General features: G+C 33.4%; 2 protein-coding genes across 2 annotated transcripts; one reads left to right on the top strand and one right to left on the bottom strand.

The window, feature by feature from the left end:
* Nucleotides 1-9,577: 9,577 nt before the first annotated feature.
* LOC106410273 (amino acid transporter AVT6A) lies at nt 9,578-12,164 on the top strand. Its single transcript, XM_048762174.1, has 6 exons — nt 9,578-9,836; nt 9,914-10,358; nt 10,451-10,603; nt 10,924-11,127; nt 11,206-11,671; nt 11,748-12,164. The coding sequence occupies exons 2-6, from the start codon at nt 9,929-9,931 to the stop codon at nt 11,881-11,883; spliced, it is 1,389 nt and encodes a 462-aa protein (XP_048618131.1). The 5' UTR covers nt 9,578-9,836; nt 9,914-9,928; the 3' UTR covers nt 11,884-12,164.
* A 37-nt stretch (nt 12,165-12,201) lies between these two features.
* On the bottom strand, nt 12,202-14,620 carry LOC106410274 (alpha/beta hydrolase domain-containing protein 17B). The gene is made up of 6 exons (XM_013850769.3): nt 13,855-14,620; nt 13,427-13,463; nt 13,113-13,349; nt 12,984-13,031; nt 12,467-12,915; nt 12,202-12,394 (listed from the first exon to the last, which is right to left on the bottom strand). Exons 1-6 carry the CDS (start codon nt 14,157-14,159, stop codon nt 12,322-12,324), a joined length of 1,149 nt encoding a protein of 382 aa, XP_013706223.2. The 5' UTR covers nt 14,160-14,620; the 3' UTR covers nt 12,202-12,321.
* Nucleotides 14,621-18,591: the final 3,971 nt, after the last annotated feature.

The raw sequence follows: 18,591 nt of genomic DNA, 5'->3' as shown, positions 1-18,591 counted from the left end.
TAATATAATCTTGAATATGACCATAAGAAAATAAAAGTACACATATATACGTAGATAGCCGTGACAAAAAAAAAACGTAGATAGAACTGTGTATGACATGGAACACACACATAAGTATACAAACTTCAACCCAACACTAAGTTGGTGTCGAAAAACTAGTTGAGATTCTCACTTTGGAAAGAATGCGAATTAATGAACTCAATGTTTGTATCCTAATTATGGAATCATGCGATTACAATGTGTCCAAACTAAATCAACGAATTCATAAGTAATTGTCAACAGCTTAATCAGATTTAGACACGTGTGTTGTTGCCAATTGCCTTTACGGTTGTCATAGTTTACTCATGTTGAATAACTAGTGGTTGGATTATATATACTGATTTCTACAAGTATACAACACAGTTAGGGCTGAGCAAAATATAAAAAATGTCGTATGCACTTTGATTCGATTCCAAAAATTATGTTAACCGTAAGTTGATGTAGTAAATAAAGCTTCGTTGATAAATGTTGTCGTCTGTACAAAACGAAGTTTAAATTTACATGTTTATCAGTGTTAAAAACGTGTACGCTCGACGTGGTGGTCTCCTGCTTTACGCTGTAGTCTTCGTCGCACAAACTCCAGTATTAGCTACAAACAAGGCCTACTTCCTAAAATATACGACAGCTGTTTCGTTCAGTATAAAGTGACAGCGGATTTTCTGCCTTGTGCACACTCTACCAATAAAATATGATAATCATATCAGAATTGATATGAAACCAATAGTTGAATAACAAGAGAGGAAACTAACGTATTTCTATTCCAAAGATTTGAAGTTCTAAAAATCCAAGACATAAAAAGCTTGGATTGGATTGAAATGTATATGAAAGTAACATCCTAATTTTGAGTCAATATGACATAAAACAATGTTATAATTAAAGATAATATATGCTCTTAGATCTTGTACCCTCAAGAATAGACACTCTCTTAACCTCTTGTCGTTTTATACTATTTATCTCCCTTGGCCAATGTCTCTTTTTCATTTGATCACACGTTCTTTCTCTCAATATATATATTTCCAAACATTTTTTTTTTGATTAACGGTTTTCCAAACATTGTTTTATAAAAAATAGAAAAGTACACATAAATTTAACTGAAACTCTGAACGGGATATATATGTATACATATTCTAATAAGTGAAAATAATAATAATATTAACTATTCATGGTGATCTTAGAATTTTGTACAACGATGAGAAAATGTGGCTGGAAAATTGAGATTCATTATACAAAAATTAGAAAAGATGGGGCTTACTAAAAACACTTGAGACCAAACTCGTTTGTAGAAAATAGATACAAAAACCTTATCACATAAGAACAAAAAAAATTAAAGGAATTGGGTTAAATACATCATGTGAAGGGAGCAAAATCATTCATAGTATGATTTTGGGCGGATAAGGCCAAACTATATAGGGTGGGTGGCTAGGGAGGCACATCCACAACCTCACACCACAAGAAAAAAGCTAATGCAATTGATATTATTATTATTTTGGAACTTTAAGATATTGAAATTTAACATCTTCAGCATCAATCCAGATTATCTTTTCTTTTAAACTTAATTCTACATGGTTTTTAGTTCAATAATTGTGTTTATATATAATATATATTTATGTATATATCCAATAAACTCTGATATAACATATATTTTGATGGTGTGTGCTATAGTTTGGTCGCTCATTGTTTGGATTTAGACTCTATACTATTTGTTGCTAACCAAAAAAAAAAAAAACAGAAAGATAAAAAAGATTAAGGGTTTTTGCTTACGATTATTATGTCCGGACCCAACCCTTGATAATATCATGTTTAAGGCATAAATCATCATTCTCATATAATTGAACTAGTGAACTTGCGAAATCTCAAATACCACCCCCTTCTAAGGGTCAGATTTGAACAAAAGAGGCAACCATCTACGCAGAGGTCATATATATAACCCATGATCTCATACCTTTATACTTTACACAATTTTCTCATACATTCTTTTAGAGTTAAACAAAATGAGGCAACACATTTACAAAAAGGTCACTTATAATATAACCCATGCTCCCACTTTTATATATACTTTACATAACTTTCTCAAACTCTTTTTATGCTTCTAATTATTTTTGTTGATTGTAGTGCTTGTATGAAAGTTTTACATTCGATGTACAATTATATAGACATCAAAAAAAAAAAAAGGTTAAAGAACTAGTACTGCATGTATGTATCCTTAAAACAAACTAATGGATCGCGACCTTGTAATAGAAGCAAATCAATGGATCACTTGCAGTCCATTTGGAGAACAGTTAGAAGAACAATTTTAGCAAAGCCCAAATAATGTACCATTTGCTATCTTCTACAAGTTGGGCAGAATTGATGTATAACGAAAAAACAAACAAAAGTTGGGCTCAAAGGGGCTAGCTAAAATGTTAGCATCATAATAATAAAAAGGGAGAATCGATCTAATATTTCTTTTCTTTTGTTCTAATTTTTTTTAACGCTAAATTGTATTATTTTGCGTATGGATGACTAAAGACTTTGTTCTGAATTGTTATAGTAGCCATTTTTATAAACATAGATATCCTACCAACTATTTGGTTTGTACCATTAACAAGGTGGTTCCCGCAAAATCTAATTTGATTTATGATGTATTAGCTGAAGAACAATACTTGGGTTCACCACTAAGGTGAATGGTTAAATTCACCACATTCTTCGTAACCAGTCAAAATGCCACGTAAGAGTAGTTAAAAAAAGCAATAAAAATTAAAAATTAAATAGCTAAAAAAAAACAACACTGACATTAAATCCAAAACACTAAACCATAAACCCCAATCCTAAAATCTAAACTCTAAATTTTAAAACTTAAACCCAAACTCTAAACAATAAAACATAAATCCTAAAATCTAAACCCTAAAGTCTAACCCTAAAACTCTAAACCATAAACCCTAAATCATAAAATCTAAACCCTAAATCCTAAACCCTAAACTCTAAACCCTAAACTCTAAATTCTAAATCTTAAACCCAAACTCTAAATCCTAAACCCTAAACCCAAACCTCTAAATCGTAAACCTTAATCTTATTAACTAGAAGTTGGGTTTACAGTTTAGAGGTTTGAGTTTAGGGTTTAGGATTTAGAGTTTAGGGTTTAAGATTTGAAGTTTTGGGTTTAGAGTTTAAGGTTTAGGATTTAGAGTTTAGATTTTAGGATTTAGGGTTTTTGGTTTAGAGTTTTAGGTTTAGGTTTTAGGGTTTAGATTTTAGAATTTAGGGTTTATTGTTTAGAGTTTGGGTTTAGGGTTTAAAATTTAGGGTTTAGATTTTAGGATTGAGATTTATGGTTTAGTGTTTCAAATTTAGGATTTATGGTTTTTTGCAGGCGTTAATTAATGTTGGTGTTGTTTTTTATTCCAGTTTTTTTTTATTGTCTTTTTTAACTATTCATACATGGCATTATGATTGGTTATGAAGAGTGTGGTGAATTTAACCATTCAGGTACCAATACAAATACAAATATTAATACCTAAGTTGATTTTGGTATCTAAAAGGATACAAAAAAATCACCACACTTGGTATGACCTAAGGAGGAACTAGTCTTTGGATGTATGTACGTTGTGATATGATGAAAGACAGTGTGTTTGAAACATTCATAATTTCAGTTACGTATAAGCAATTCTTCGATAAACACTAATAGTTAATCTTATAAAATATGAGTTTGTTAAAAAGTAAAACTACACTACAATTAGACCACACCCAATAAAAGTTGATCATCGACGATAGTGAATAAAAGAGAACTATAAAACAAATTTGAACAAAAAAAGGAGAACTATAAAACAACAACCATTTTGTTTACATCTCTGTGTTTGGCTTAAGAGCACAATTAACGCTGTCTCTTAGACAGGGCTTTTAAGATATTTGTGATTTAAAGAAAAAGAAAAAATGTAATTAAATCAAAAGGCGTCTCTTAATTAAGGGGTGGAAGAGCCGTTCCTTAGAGTACACGTGTCGAGCACACGGCGTTGAAAAAAAAAACCGAAGTCTTCGGTTCTTCGTCTCTTCCTCTCTATCGCTTGGCTTTCGAAAAGGCATACCAATTCGGAGAGAGAGCGACGGAGATGATTTTTTTGTTGTGGATTCCCTCCGATTAAGGAGATATGGCCGGAGCTAATGCTGACGATGATCGTAACAACCGCCGGATTGCTAGCCAATCGACGGATTCCGCCGCAGATGTCCCTGGAAAACGCGGGAACGAGGATGCTTCGTCTCTTGTTGAAATCTCGTGCTCGATTTGCCTCGAGTTGGTGGTCGACGACGGTTCCAGATCCAGTGCTAAGCTCCAATGTGGTCACCAATTCCATTTGGGTATTTCCTTCATTTCCTCTATCAGAATTGATTAAATATGATTTCGTTTGATCATGTTTTCTGGTTATATTGATTCCCAGATCCAATTCAATTTCATCTTAGACCATAATCAAAGTGTAATTTATGTTGAATCAATGACTTAAAAGCTTGTCTCTTTTGCTTAGCTGTAATCAACCCTTTGTGTGTTATCCTCTAATGGTAGATTTGAAGTATAAAGGATGTGAAATTTCGATATGAACACTAGCATATGAGAATATAGCTTATATTAAATGCAATGCCCTAACTGTCGTAATGTTGAAAAGGGTCAGTGGTTGTTTGCAAATGGCTCTACTCGGCTGTTTCATGAGTTTGTCATGGAAGATTGGATCCCCGAAGAAGATTTGTATGCTTTAAGCTATCCAGAGATGGTAAATTTTGTGCAACCATATATGTTTTCTTTTCCTGGATATGAAAATTGTGCTTTTATCATACAACCCCCTTACTTCTATCAACTATATGAGATCCTTATCTGTGTTTTGATCTAGAAGAAGGTGATGCTTAGATCAACTGTCACCTTTCGCTTGATCTAACGCTTTGATCGTTAGATCGTGTTTTCTTGGTTCACGTGATCTGATCATTTTTGGTTTAATTCAATTGCATTGAAAACAATTGCTTTGACATGTGGACAGAGTTTTGTTTTGGTGTGTAGTGAGCTTCAAGTGCTCTCACTGCAAATCCACCCTTCAAGTCAGTTTCTTTTTTCTCCCTTTCATCACTCTCTGTATATGAATATGAATGAATGTTTGATAATAACTTGGATTGTCTACGTTGATGTTTTTATATGTTTGTTATTCCTTCTTCTCTCATGTTCTTCCTTCACATGTGTTTTTGTTAAAAAAAATTTTAAGAACCTTTAAATAAGAGACTCTCATTGGAACACAAAAATATTGGTGTCTCTTAACTAGCTCTTTTAAATAACTTTAATAATTAAAAATGATTAAGAGACCCAAAGTGAGTTTTTGGGTTAATGATGCTCTAAGATAGTTACATGTCCTTAGTAATTACAGTCACTCGAATTCTTTTTTATTTTTATTTATATGGAATGTAACAATACAAATAAGTCAACTGCATATTTAAAATAGAGAAAATACAATTTGGCAAATAAAATAAAATTTGAAGAAGCTCCCTGAACCATCTTCTTAGATAATAGAATTTTTGGATGGTATTACCTTCAACAATTATACAGTCGAAGAAATTCCAAACTTTTCTTTGTAATTATTTTTTGTTGTATTACTTTGGTCTTATTCCAATTTAGATATATATATATATATATATATATTGATTCAATCATAAGAAATAAAAATTAGAAAGACCAATTCTCAGCAATTGTACGAATATAGCCATAATTTCTTCCGCTTCGTATTGCTGCTTTTTCCTTGATGCATTCCATGATTCCAGCGATATATTTCGACACCAAATATACTTGATCGAAAACAAACTTCTTCTTTTTTCTTTTTTTTTTGAACTCCTCTTCCGCATTAAAATTTGTGTTTAAGCACTGGAAATTCATATAACCACCGAAAACACTTGATTCTTTGTTCAACCCAAGTAGTTCGGTTGTCTTGTCGTCGATTATGGCCAAAACAGCCATACCGGAGATTATAACAACGAATTGGAGAAGATAATCCAATACGCTACAAGTAGACTTGAAGAACTTCTCAACTAGAGAGAAGAGAAAGGATACAGAAGTACCGTGAGACTCAATTCCTGGACCCACAGCAAAATTGGACAATTGCGAGAAGAAGACAATCGTCTTCGAATGGCCACCTAACCGTTCTCTATGGACGGTTCGTTACACATAGTCAATACTCGAATTCATTTCATGTTATTGCGTTTTCCATATGACTTGAATTGCTATTTGAATTTGGGATAGTATTCGCTTTATTTGAATGATCATTTCGTGCAAAAAAAAGGAAAGACAAACCCATTTGAAAATCGCTTTGTTGATAATACTTTTGAATATTCGAATGGACTGGACGCGGAAACCCGTTTTGTTATTTATGAAACATGAATTCATAATGTACAACCGAAGACGTGAACCTTAATACTTTCTTACTATATTAATATCTGGCTCTGATTTGCCTAACTGTCTCTGTTAATCTGACTGGGTAAACGATTAGATAATGGGCATGACGATGACTTGTGATGATTAATCGACGCTTTGACGCTTTGATTACAACTAAATCCGAAACTTGGTGATAATATTATTATTTAGTGATTATAAAAATATATTAAATGCTTAATTAGTTAATTAGAAGTCCTATCATTCTATCAGTCTTTCCTGTCCACATATTTTTCCCAAGTAAAATAATGAATTGAGTAGTTTCTCGTTTTGGATTACTTCTTCTACTGTTATACAACTAAATTCTTTAAGACCATCATTAGAGCACAATCAACGGAGGGTTATAAGAGGAATTTTAAAATGGTGGGTCCCACATTTTGTATAAAAACAGGTGATAGAAGAGACAGAAATAAAGATCGACTTTGGTCTGTTTCTTGCACTGCAGATTCCGCTGACACGTGGCGGTCCACGATTGGTGCACTTTTTAATTTTTTTTTAATCAGACAACAAAAACAAAAAACAAAAACAAAAAATTTGAGCCTAAGAAATCGTGCAGCGATAATCATGGTTTTAATCTCAGTCTTTTAACTGGAGTTCTTAACTTCGGTTAAACAAACGGTTCTTAATTTTTCTTAGATTTTAATTAAGAAAATTTAAGAATCGTCTCTTAAATAAGAGATATAAGAGCATGATTATTGGGGGTTCTTAGGATGAGATTTTTATATTCCGTTAAGAACCTCACTATAAGAACCCTCCAATAATCATGTTCTAAGAGCAGTCTCTTAGTCGAAAAATGTAAAAACAAAAAACATAAAACAAAAAAAAGAGTTACCGGAGTTAATGATGACCTAATATAATATGTCATTGATCAAATGAATGTTTATTTTCCGTGAGATACATGTTTTTTTTAAGTCCTACTGTGTTGTGTTTATTAATCGCTTAAGGTAACACTTAATCAGGGTTATCAACATAAAAATATTCACACACAAAAATTAAGAGAAGGTTTTTGTATCTACTTGATTTGTTTGAAACTACGAAGTTTCAAATATGTTGTCCTCCACCTTACTTAGTGGAACTCTGGATAGCAGATTAACATTTAACAACAAAAGAATAAGTGAATAACATTAAGCCTTTTAACAAAAATAAATATAAATAACATCATAGACAACAAACCTCCTTTTAGAACTACGATTCCTTAATACCCTTCTAGCGCGTATTAAGTTCCATTGCACACAAACCATAATGTCAACAAATAATCAGTTTGTTCGCGTCTCATGAACACCTCTGAGGACCACACATTTTAATATTCTTAAAGTATACGAGTTCTTATGAACACCAACAATAACGCCAACAAATACCTCAAAAAGTTTAAACATAAAAATACATCAGTAATGCATACTTATTATGTAATAATAATCTGGCGGAGTTAGATGCTACCAGGTGTCAAATTAAAAGTTTTTTTTCGGTTTTTGTAATTGAGTTACCTGATTTAAATTAGGTTATTTTTGTGGCTATATTTGCCTTGGTTCAGTATTTGGGCTATATTGAAAACAATAATTTATAAAAATCTGTCAAAAAGCAAAGAAATACTTATAGAATTAGTAAGTTAGAATATAAAACATTTTTCTTTAAAATAAAAAAGACTTATCCAAATAACAACATAGTTGTGAAACAAAATTTAAATTGGTTTCGAATTTGCGTAAAAGTCAGTAATATAACGTAAAACAGGATAAAACGTACCGCTTGACATCAACTAGCCATCGGCAACTAACTATATATGAACAACATTTCCAAAAAAACGTTCTATTATGAAATTTCCAAAACTCTATATTTAAAGTTTAAAATGTTTTTTTTTCAAAAGCAAAACTTTAAATTTAACTTTAAAACTATTTGTATTTTATCTTATGGTTTTTATATTTATCATAATCAATTAAAATTCATAACTTTTTTGTAAATAACTAAGGACATATATAAAATATTAAAACAGTATTTAATAATAAAATATTATATTAAAAATACAAATTTTAAATAGAAATAACATAACTAATATTAAATTTCAATAAAAATAACATATTATTCCATAAAACTATTTTCGTAATGCATATATGATCAACTAGTATATTTCAAAGTTAAATGACTCTCTTTATTTTTAGTTTGTAGATCACAAACTAACAATTGTTGAACTTAGGTGATGTTGAACTTGCGAATACATTAGATCTGAACAAGATAGTAAAATAGGAAAATAAATATTGTTAAAAGATTTAACTTCTATCAGTGATATTAAAACTCAGTTAATACATTCGATATGAATAAAAAAGAATCGTACGAAGTATACATCAAAACAACAACCATCTTCGGTTACATAAATTTGTTTGGACAATATTTTGGAGATTTTGGAGGTTCTGGATTAAATTTACATGACTACTACTGTTGTAATATTTAAATTTGTATAATAGCTATGTCTTCATATAATTTTTGAAAAAAAATTTTGTTGTTAAGTTTTTTTTGTATTGTTGTTGTCTAAATCTAATTTTAAAATATTTTAAATCTTATTTTACTTTTATTTAATTTTATCTGTAAAACTTAAATTAATAAGATATGAATTTTTTTAGGATTAATACGATAAATAAAAAAATATTTAAGAATTATAAATGTGATGTGCAAAAATATGGACTAAAATATAAATAAAAATACGAAACTTTGAAGTTTTGAAAAAAAGATTAAAGAAAAAACTTCATATTTGAAGTTATAAAATGTTTTTTTTGGAGATCCTCTGACAAATATGCCAGATTCCAATTCCAGCCTTTTTTGTTACTACATATTTAAACTTTTACATACTCTACGTTAAACCAATGACAATTCTGACTCTCGAAATCTCAATAGCTCTTCATTTGCATGCATTCGATTCACTGATCTTAAAACGCTGCGTCGAATCTGTCTGAAATCCAATCAACACCACCTAAGGTCAAACAAGTTGTCATCAAAATGTACAGTAAATCTAATAATTCAGTTGGGTAATCACGTTTGCAACTATCCAATAGCAAACAAAATCTCCTCTGTTTTAATTTCTTTTAAAAGGTTAAAGATTTTCTTACAGATCATTTACCATTTGCATCGTCAGCAATCAGCTAGACAAAATCCTGAGGCTATTAATCTCTCTTCACATCTCCTCCAAAACAATCTTTCTTTCTTCAGAGAAAATCTGAATCTCCACTCCTTCAAAAGGTTTCAACTTTGTACATCTCCGCTGTATTGAACCTTCTGGGTCACACCATTTTCGATCAAAATCAACTGGGTTTGAATCAAATTTAGTTTTTTCTAATTCCTACTCGTCACTATTCTCGTCAAAGTTCTCTCCTTTAAGGTTCGTTTCGCTCTCTCACGCGTTCAAAGCTGTTGACTTTTTTTGCTTCTATAAATCAAATTATTGACAACTTGCAGTTACCAAACACGAAGATGACGATCAAAGACGTTACTCCGATTCCAAAGAGAAGCTATTCTCCGTCCTCCTCCTCCTCAGACGACGTTGCTGCTCCGTTGCTGCCCAAATCTCACGGAGACGAAGTTGCTTACGATGAGTTCAACGGAGCTTCCTTCAGCGGCGCGGTTTTCAATCTCGCCACGACTATAATCGGTGCTGGTATCATGGCTTTGCCCGCGACGATGAAGATCCTCGGGCTTGTGCTTGGGATTGCAATGATTGTTGTCATGGCTTTCTTGACCGATGCGTCTATTGAGTTCTTGCTTAGGTTTAGTAAGATTAAGAGGAGCAGGTCTTATGGTGGGCTGATGGGTGATTCTTTTGGGAAGCCTGGGAGGGTTTTGCTTCAGGTTGCTGTGTTGGTTAATAACATTGGTGTTTTGATTGTCTACATGATCATCATTGGTATTGTTAATCAAACCATCTCATAGTCTAGTGAATAGTCTGCTGCTAGTGCTGCTTTTGTGTTGAATTTTGATTTTATCTTCTTGTTGAAGGTGATGTGTTGGCTGGAAAGACGGAGGATGGGACTCACCATTATGGTGTTCTTGAAGGATGGTTTGGTCACCATTGGTGGAACGGGAGAGCTGCTATTCTTCTGATTACTACTCTTGGTGTGTTTGCTCCTTTGGCTTGCTTCAAGCGTATTGGTTAGTGTTTTCGGTTCTAACCACAAGCATTGCTTGATTTTTGCAATGATTGGTTTGCATTTAGTGTCTTAGAATACTCCTAGAGACTCTATGTAACATCCCGGTTTGTGGTATATCTTAAAATGTTTAAGAGAATTGATTTTGCTATATATGTCATCAAAATGCACTTAGAAAAAAACTCTAAAACTAGGCGTGCTTGAGCTGGAGTAGCCAAATCAACTCGCTTAAATCTTTGAACATATACCACAAACCGGGATGTTACATTCTAGGTCTTTAAGTTTAGTTGCTTATGACATATGGTTTTATTCTTTTCTTTGCAGATTCTTTGAGATTTACATCTGCACTATCGGTGGCTCTTGCGGTCGTGTTTCTCGTCATCACAGCGGGGATTTCGATCATGAAGTTGATCAGTGGTGGCGTGGCGATGCCGAGATTGCTACCAGATGTTAGCGACTTAACATCCTTCTGGAATCTCTTCACTGTTGTACCTGTTCTTGTCACCGCATTCATTTGCCATTACAATGGTATGTGCTCTGAAGCATAAGTTTTGAAGAATAAAACAAAAAACTCATGTTTATTGGTTTTGCTTGATTTGTTTTCAGTTCACAGCATACAAAACGAGCTTGACGACCCTGCTCAGATAAGACCAGTAGTCCGATCAGCTCTCATGCTCTGCTCATCAGTGTACATAATGACAAGCATTTTCGGGTTCCTCTTGTTCGGTGACGATACTCTTGATGATGTCCTTGCAAACTTTGACACAGATCTCGGCATCCCTCTTGGTTCTGTCCTTAACGATGCGGTTCGAGTCAGCTATGCGCTTCATCTTATGCTGGTGTTCCCCATTGTTTTCTACCCGTTGAGGATTAACATTGACGGCCTCTTGTTCCCTTCTGCTCGACCATTGACTACCTCGAATGTAAGGTTCGGTTGCCTCACTGCAGGTCTCATCTCTGTAGTCTTCTTGGGAGCAAACTTCATCCCAAGCATTTGGGATGCTTTCCAGTTCACTGGTGCCACTGCTGCTGTTTGTCTCGGTTTCATCTTCCCAGCGTCTATTATACTAAAGTAAGTGATTAGTGTTTAGCTCTCTTAGTTAAGCAGATTTGGTAGCTTATTTTTGATATTTGTTGTGTTCTTGCAGGGATCGTCATGGCAGAGCAACAAGCAGGGACACGACCTTAGCTGTTTTCATGATTGTTCTTGCGGTGTTGTCCAATGCAATCGCTATTTACAGCGATGCTTATGCGTTGTTCAAGAAGAACGCACCTCGTGAGTAAATGTGCAGTTTTTGGTGTGTTCTTGGATTAAAGAAACCAAAGCGTTTTTTTCATCTTCTCTACTTGTGTAAAATAATAGTAATAATAATCAAGAAGACGAGACTTATCTTCTCTCTGTGGTTGTACCATTGTTGTTTTAAAGAGGACTTTTGATTGCTTCTGGTTTGTACCAGCATTAGTGTTTGCTTGTAGAAGCTACGTATACAAAATGCAAATGTAATGAAGATACCAGTTTGGTCTTGTAATATTCTGTTCTGCTATATCAGTGTTTATTATAGTAACCAAGATCAAGCTATTTGTATTCAGTAGATCCATCAATCATTCAAATGTGACTTGTTTAATTCAAAAACACAAGGGGGGTAAGTGTTAAAAGAGAACAAACCAAATATCAAACAATTAAAATTACATGTTTTGGATGCATGTGTATGTTCTACCAATTCATTTAGCTGTTGCTGTAGGCTTGAAACAATCTATGTTGCAGAACCCTACTGATCTTATCATCCCCCCAAACCTGTCATCATCATCATCATAATCATCATTATTTTTCATCAATTCATACAAAATTGAGATTTTGTTTCTTTACCTGTCCATGCTTTTCCTCCCTTTCTCTGGTTGTATCTGTTGTTCTGTAGCATTACTTGGTTTCTCACACCCATCAACACTTTTTCTCGTTCTTTCTCTTTTATCAACGCTCGCTCTCGCTATATCCTTACTCTCTGTACTACTCAGCTTAGGCATCTCTCTTTGATCAGTACTCGTTCTTGACTTCTCTCTTTGATCTGTGCTTGGCCTTGAAGATTCTCTAACATCTGTACTGCTCCTCGCCTTCTCTGTCTGTGGCACAGTTCCGTTTGGAAGATGAGGAGACTTCTCAACCGCAGATACAAACTTCTTTAGATGTTTTATGTACTGAGGGTATAGCTCTAAGTCGCAGTGGTTTCCTCCTTTGATCCAAAGCGGTTCGTATTTTTCTTTACAAAGATCAAATAGTTGCTTCCCATGAGACCAATTCACAACATCATCTGATGTTCCCTGTTACCAAAACGACTTTGTAAGAGAAAACAAAAAAGCAAAATGGACACAGAGATGATGAAACTCACGTGAACTACCAGAACCGGACATTTGACAAGAGATATCTTATCAATGTTCTGCAAATATCAAAAACAAAATCAAAACTTATAAGTAATGATCAAGAACGTAATTATTGATGAAAGTTTTCTAAGGGAAACCTTGTAAATGTCAAACCAGTAAGTTCGCTTTACAGGGTACATGACTCTAAGACCGGAAGCAATAGCACTGTGGAGAACAACAGCTCTGAGGTTTGGTAACCGAGAAGCTAACTCTAAAGTCGGTCCGCTTCCTACTGATTGTCCATATAAAATAACATCTTGTTCCTTGACACCATACTGCTCTTCCAAGCATCTATACACTGCTTCTATATCGTGGTACGTGTTCTGCTCACTAGGCTGGGGAAGAAACCAAAGTGAAAAAAAAAAAACATACACAAAAGATAAACTGTAATAAAAACACAAATTGATCATACCTTCCCTGAAGACCTTCCGTAACCTGAATAGTCATACCTGTATAAGTAACACACAATCAAAACAAAATGTTCTAAAACTCGGTATAGGCGGCAAAAATTGTTTCTCTTATGAATAATTTGCCTAAAAGCGGCATACTAGTCATAAGAGAAACAATTTTTCTAAATCGGTTTAGGCGGCCTTTAATCCTCTATAAAAAGCTTTATTAGCTATTTCTTGAATAATGATCAAAATATAAACAAATTAAGATGTTATAAAATGGATCTCACTTTCTATATATAGTGACATATTCACTCTCCATTACTATTTAACTTTCTATCAACAGCCATGTGCAGACATTAACCGAGCAAAACAGAGAACTTGTCCTAACCCGTACGAGCAGCTTCCAAAAAAACATGTCCTAATTGCAAGAGAGAATTTTGATTATTACCCAATCAAGTTGACGCGGAGATGGAGGCTGAGCTCGGAGAAGAGCTCGAACATCTGGCCGAGATCAGCGGCGTTGCCGTGTGAATAGAGAAGCGTGAGCGAGGCTTTAGGGTTCTTAATATACGCCGCAACCACCTGATTCCCTCTCTTCGTCTTGAGCTTCAACACTTCCACGTTGTCCTTCACGTTCTCTACACCCGTTAGCCTCAGCTTCCCCGTCTCTTCTGCTACCTCGACACCGTACGACGGCGGGTTTGGCGGGAAAAACGCAAACTTTGCAGCCATCGATGACGTCACCGCCCCCATGAGAAAAATAACCCTTTTTGAATCTCTGGAGCTAGACGCGAAATGGAGGCAAAAAGAAACGAACTTTCCAGGGAAATATCAGAGGTTTCCTCTGTTTTGAATTCGGTTTAGATCGATCATGGCGGAACAGAGCAAAAGGGTATGTTTTTTTTGGAGGAGAGGATGAAAGAAGAATTACAAATAAGTTTCTTACTAAAATAAACAAAAACAAATTGAAAGTTTCAAACTTTTGATGTAGATTTGGTTGACTTGATGGATGATTTTTTTACAGTCGACTAGAGAGAGAGAGAGAGCATAGGGTTTTGGGAATCTGAAGAAGAAGAAAAAGGAAGATTGATAAATGCAGTTTTCAACGGGGGAGAAAGAGGGAACCCCGGCGATGCGGAGGAGGAGAAGCAGCCACACGTGTTTTATTAAATTCTCCCTTTTCTCTGTAAATTAATTTATTTGAAAGTTTCTAATTCGTCGGTTCATCATTAACGCTTCATTTATTATCATTATATAGACTTATCCCTTAAAAGCATGCTACTAAATTATTTCACTTTTCTTTTTTGTCAAATTATTTCACTTTTCTAATATGGGATTTTGATTTATGTGGATTTTTTTTTTTGAAGGAGAATATATAAGAAAATTTGATTACAATGTCTAGAGAGTTTTATGTATTTGCAACATTTTGTAAATTATGGAAAAAATATGAAAATCCGATTTTAATAACACTATGATTTAACATAATTACAGAATTATTGATAATTTAATATTCTTGATTAACAAGATATTTTGAATTGAGTTAAATGTCATCAAAATAATTTCATTTGAAGTTATGATTTTATTATTATTTTACAAATCAGACTATCAACAATCTCCCACACAAATAAAAAAAAAGCACTAGGCAACTTCTTTTTTTTTTATGTAACTCAAATTTCACATATTGTAAGTTTTTGCCAATTTGTATATAAATGGAAATTAGGTTCAAATCAGTTATAATTCTTTTGAAGCTAATTATAAAAGTATTAGATCTACATTAAATACTACTCCCTCTGTTTTTAAAAGATGTATATTCTAGACTTTTCACATATATTAAGAAAACTCATTAAATATGCATTGTTTTTTGTGAATAACAATTTTTCATAATTTTTAGCCAATAGAAATTCAATAAACACCATTAATTTTTTTGAAACTTACAATTTTTCATACAATCATACATTGAAAAGGTAAAAAATATATCTTTTTGAAACAAATTTTTTTTCCAGAACATACATCTTTTAGGAACGGAGGGAGTAGCATTTAACCAACCATTTTAAATGAAATAAATGAAAATAATAAAATTCGTGATAGAATAAAAGTTATTAGTACCTAGTTATTAGGTTTCGCTATTTGGGATGTGACTTACTGAAGGTGATGTTCCCACAAGTTAAGATTAGGTTAGATACAATGACTAAGTGAAATTACGACACGTGTCACCTTAGGAGATGTGTTGTCTTTAGATTTTTGCAAGAAGAGGAATGATAATTGTTAAATAAAAATCTATTTTGTCTCTGTCCTTTTTTGGGTTTTGTTGATCTAACACAAACGATAATTATTATTTGGTCTTCTTTCGTTTAGATAATGCGTATTTATTTATTTATTTATCAAATGTCTTTCTTTGTCTCTGTCCCAACCAATAATAATATAAAATCAAAATCCAAAATGATGCAATAATGATTAAAGGAAAACTAAAGAAAAATTATTATTATTTTATTATCATAGTGCAGGACGATTATGATCAAATTCTAAATACAAACTTTATAATTTAGTTTGAATTTAATACTTTTGAAACGTTATTATTGTCCAGTGTTTTGATTAGTGGCACGCACGGGAGAGAAGAAGGAGAATAACTTTCCGCAAGGGAGTGAATTAAATTTGAGTCAAACCGAACTATAAAAGTATATATCTGAATGAATGCTAAGATCGCAGGGAAAAATATATATTGGGCTTATTATGGCAATTTATATCAATTTGTAAAACAAAAATGATGTGCTTGCGAGAATAGTGGACTCCAGATGAGGCGCAAACCTAAGGCCCAAACCTGAGGCCTAAACAAACTCCAATCATTATGGATCGATGAGCTGCTTAATTTAATACAGTAGCTCATTTCGTGTGGTCGATGCACTGCGAGTATTTAAGATAAGTATTAGTTACCTTTTTCGTTGTTATGCATGACAATTCTTAAGATGAAATTTATACTCAAACAGAAGTAGTAGTTGTTTGAATGGTAATTCCAAATAAGGAGGTATAACTAATCCCTTAAGCTCACAAATTTTGTCATAAATCTCAGTTGTAACATAGAAAAAAACATAAGGGATTGGTTCTATATAATGATTCGGTTAAAAGAAAAATAGTATCACTAGTAATAAAACGAGGCTTCCACAGAGAAACTAATAACACATATGAAGAGGGACCAGCTCGGGCAACACGCCGTTAGTTATAGTTTCGAAAAATATATATTAAAAATTCTAAGCCAAAATAACCGGAACCGAAGAACCGAACCGAAATACCTGGAACCGGAACCGGACCAATACCCTCAAATACCCGAATGGTTCCTATATTTATATATCCGAAATAACCAAACCGAACCGGAACCGAACCGAACCGGAACCGAACCGAGAACCGAACGGGTACCCGAATATATAAAAATATTAATTATATATACATATAACATCACTAAATATATATTTTTAATTTAAAATTTATTTGAAAATACTTGAGGATAACTAAATTATTATAAAGTATCCAAACTACCCGAAAATATCCGAAAGTATCCGGATAGATTTATCCGAATTATCCAAAGTAATCCGAAATATCCAAACTTTTTATCTAAATCATCCTAATTATTTGATATTTTACCTTAAATAACCGATATTTTATCCAAATTATCCGAACTACCCAAACTGTCTGAACCCGAACCGGATCCAAATGAGAACCAAACTTTTTCCGGATATTTTTCGGTTCCTACATTTGCTAGCCGAACCGAACCGAACCCGAAACTATCCGAACCGAACCGAACCGAAAATATGTCAAGTACTAAATGGATCCTCTAGCCCCTATCCGAACTACCCAAAACCCGAAATACCCGAACCGAACCGAACCGATACCCGAAATGCCCAGGCCTGTATTTTAGTTGATTAAAGTTTGATTAGTTTAGCTAGGGTATAGTCTCCATAAGTAAGTAACTTTTAGTAAACCCATGTAAAGACACATTTACATGTTCCCAACCCTGGCACTTCATTTGATGCCTTCCTCGTGCCTTCTTACTTTTATCTTCGTTACTTTTATTTAAATCATCACGTCTTAACATGATCATTCACATGGACATATTCTGAAACATGTGCATCTATAAGTAACTAACGAGGCAAATAACAACTAGTTAAAAAAAAAGATGACAACACAAATTTCTCACTTCTTACACCATATATAAAGTTTTCTATTGCATTTCTATTTTGTGAGTTATATGTTTCCAACAATTAAAACCAATTTTAGGCAGAAAAAAACAATTAAAACCATTTTCTGCAAAATGGAATGAAAGGGTTTGAATTGTGATCCTTTTAAATTTCAGGGAAAACCTTTCATTTATCACACCACGATAAGGTGGTTTCTTTATATCTTCGAGAGGCCAACATAAGATATATAAATGATTGATTAGTATAATAATATAGATGCACCAAGAAGAATTCTTTTTGTTATTACTAGACGACAGAAACCGTGCCCTTTTGACTCGGGTCTTCTTTACATCCATGAGATGAGAGACCAAAAAAAAAAAATTATAACTAATTTAATAGAAGCATCACTTCCCTCATATGTGTATCTTCTTCAAAAAAAAACAAGAGAGAAGGTTGAGAGATAGATAGATAATTTGGAAGAATCTATCTTCGATAATCATGATGAGATTCACAACCATAATACTATCCTTCCTTATAATCATTCAAGCCCTAGGAGAGGACCGTATCCTAGTCTATGCTCATGAAGGTGCCTTTAGATAAATATCCCTAGTTTTAACTTTTCTTAGCTACCTTACTCGTTTTTGCATAATTTTTGTCTTTTTTTCTGAATTGATTAGCCTAATATAAAAAGCTAATAATAACTTCTTTTAGATTATATCTTTCGATTTGTTTTGATAGGAGGATATGCTGGTCACAAGAGTCCTGATACATCGATACTACATCCTAAAGTATACGTTTGTTTTCATAATATAATACTCACATAATTTGTATGTTTCAAATGGAAGCAATCCATTATATCAATTTATACACCATTACAGGAATCGTATGACTTTGCCAACATTTCTGCACCGAGGAAACTTATGTACGGGAGAACAATGAGAACTGCACTGGCTAGAGCCAAAAAAGAGCAAGTGAGGGCGATAAATAATGATGAATGGATTTCGAAAATTTCAGGT

Source organism: Brassica napus, chromosome C7, assembly GCF_020379485.1.
Source record: "Brassica napus cultivar Da-Ae chromosome C7, Da-Ae, whole genome shotgun sequence".
Lineage (NCBI taxonomy): Eukaryota > Viridiplantae > Streptophyta > Magnoliopsida > Brassicales > Brassicaceae > Brassica > Brassica napus.
This window is presented reverse-complemented; position numbering and strand designations above follow the sequence as displayed.

Excerpts from the sequence above, each read along its gene's own strand:
- LOC106410273 (XM_048762174.1), top strand. The coding sequence starts at position 9,929 with ATGACGATCAAAGACGTTACTCCGATTCCAAAGAGAAGCTATTCTCCG. Across the intron at positions 10,359-10,450 it reads TGTCTACATGATCATCATTG|GTGATGTGTTGGCTGGAAAG; the intron begins GTATTGTTAATC and ends TTCTTGTTGAAG. Across the intron at positions 11,672-11,747 it reads CCAGCGTCTATTATACTAAA|GGATCGTCATGGCAGAGCAA; the intron begins GTAAGTGATTAG and ends GTGTTCTTGCAG.
- LOC106410274 (XM_013850769.3), bottom strand. The coding sequence starts at position 14,159 with ATGGGGGCGGTGACGTCATCGATGGCTGCAAAGTTTGCGTTTTTCCCG. Across the intron at positions 13,350-13,426 it reads ACGGAAGGTCTTCAGGGAAG|CCTAGTGAGCAGAACACGTA; the intron begins GTATGATCAATT and ends TTTCTTCCCCAG. Across the intron at positions 12,395-12,466 it reads GGGAGGAAAAGCATGGACAG|GTTTGGGGGGATGATAAGAT; the intron begins GTAAAGAAACAA and ends TGATGATGACAG.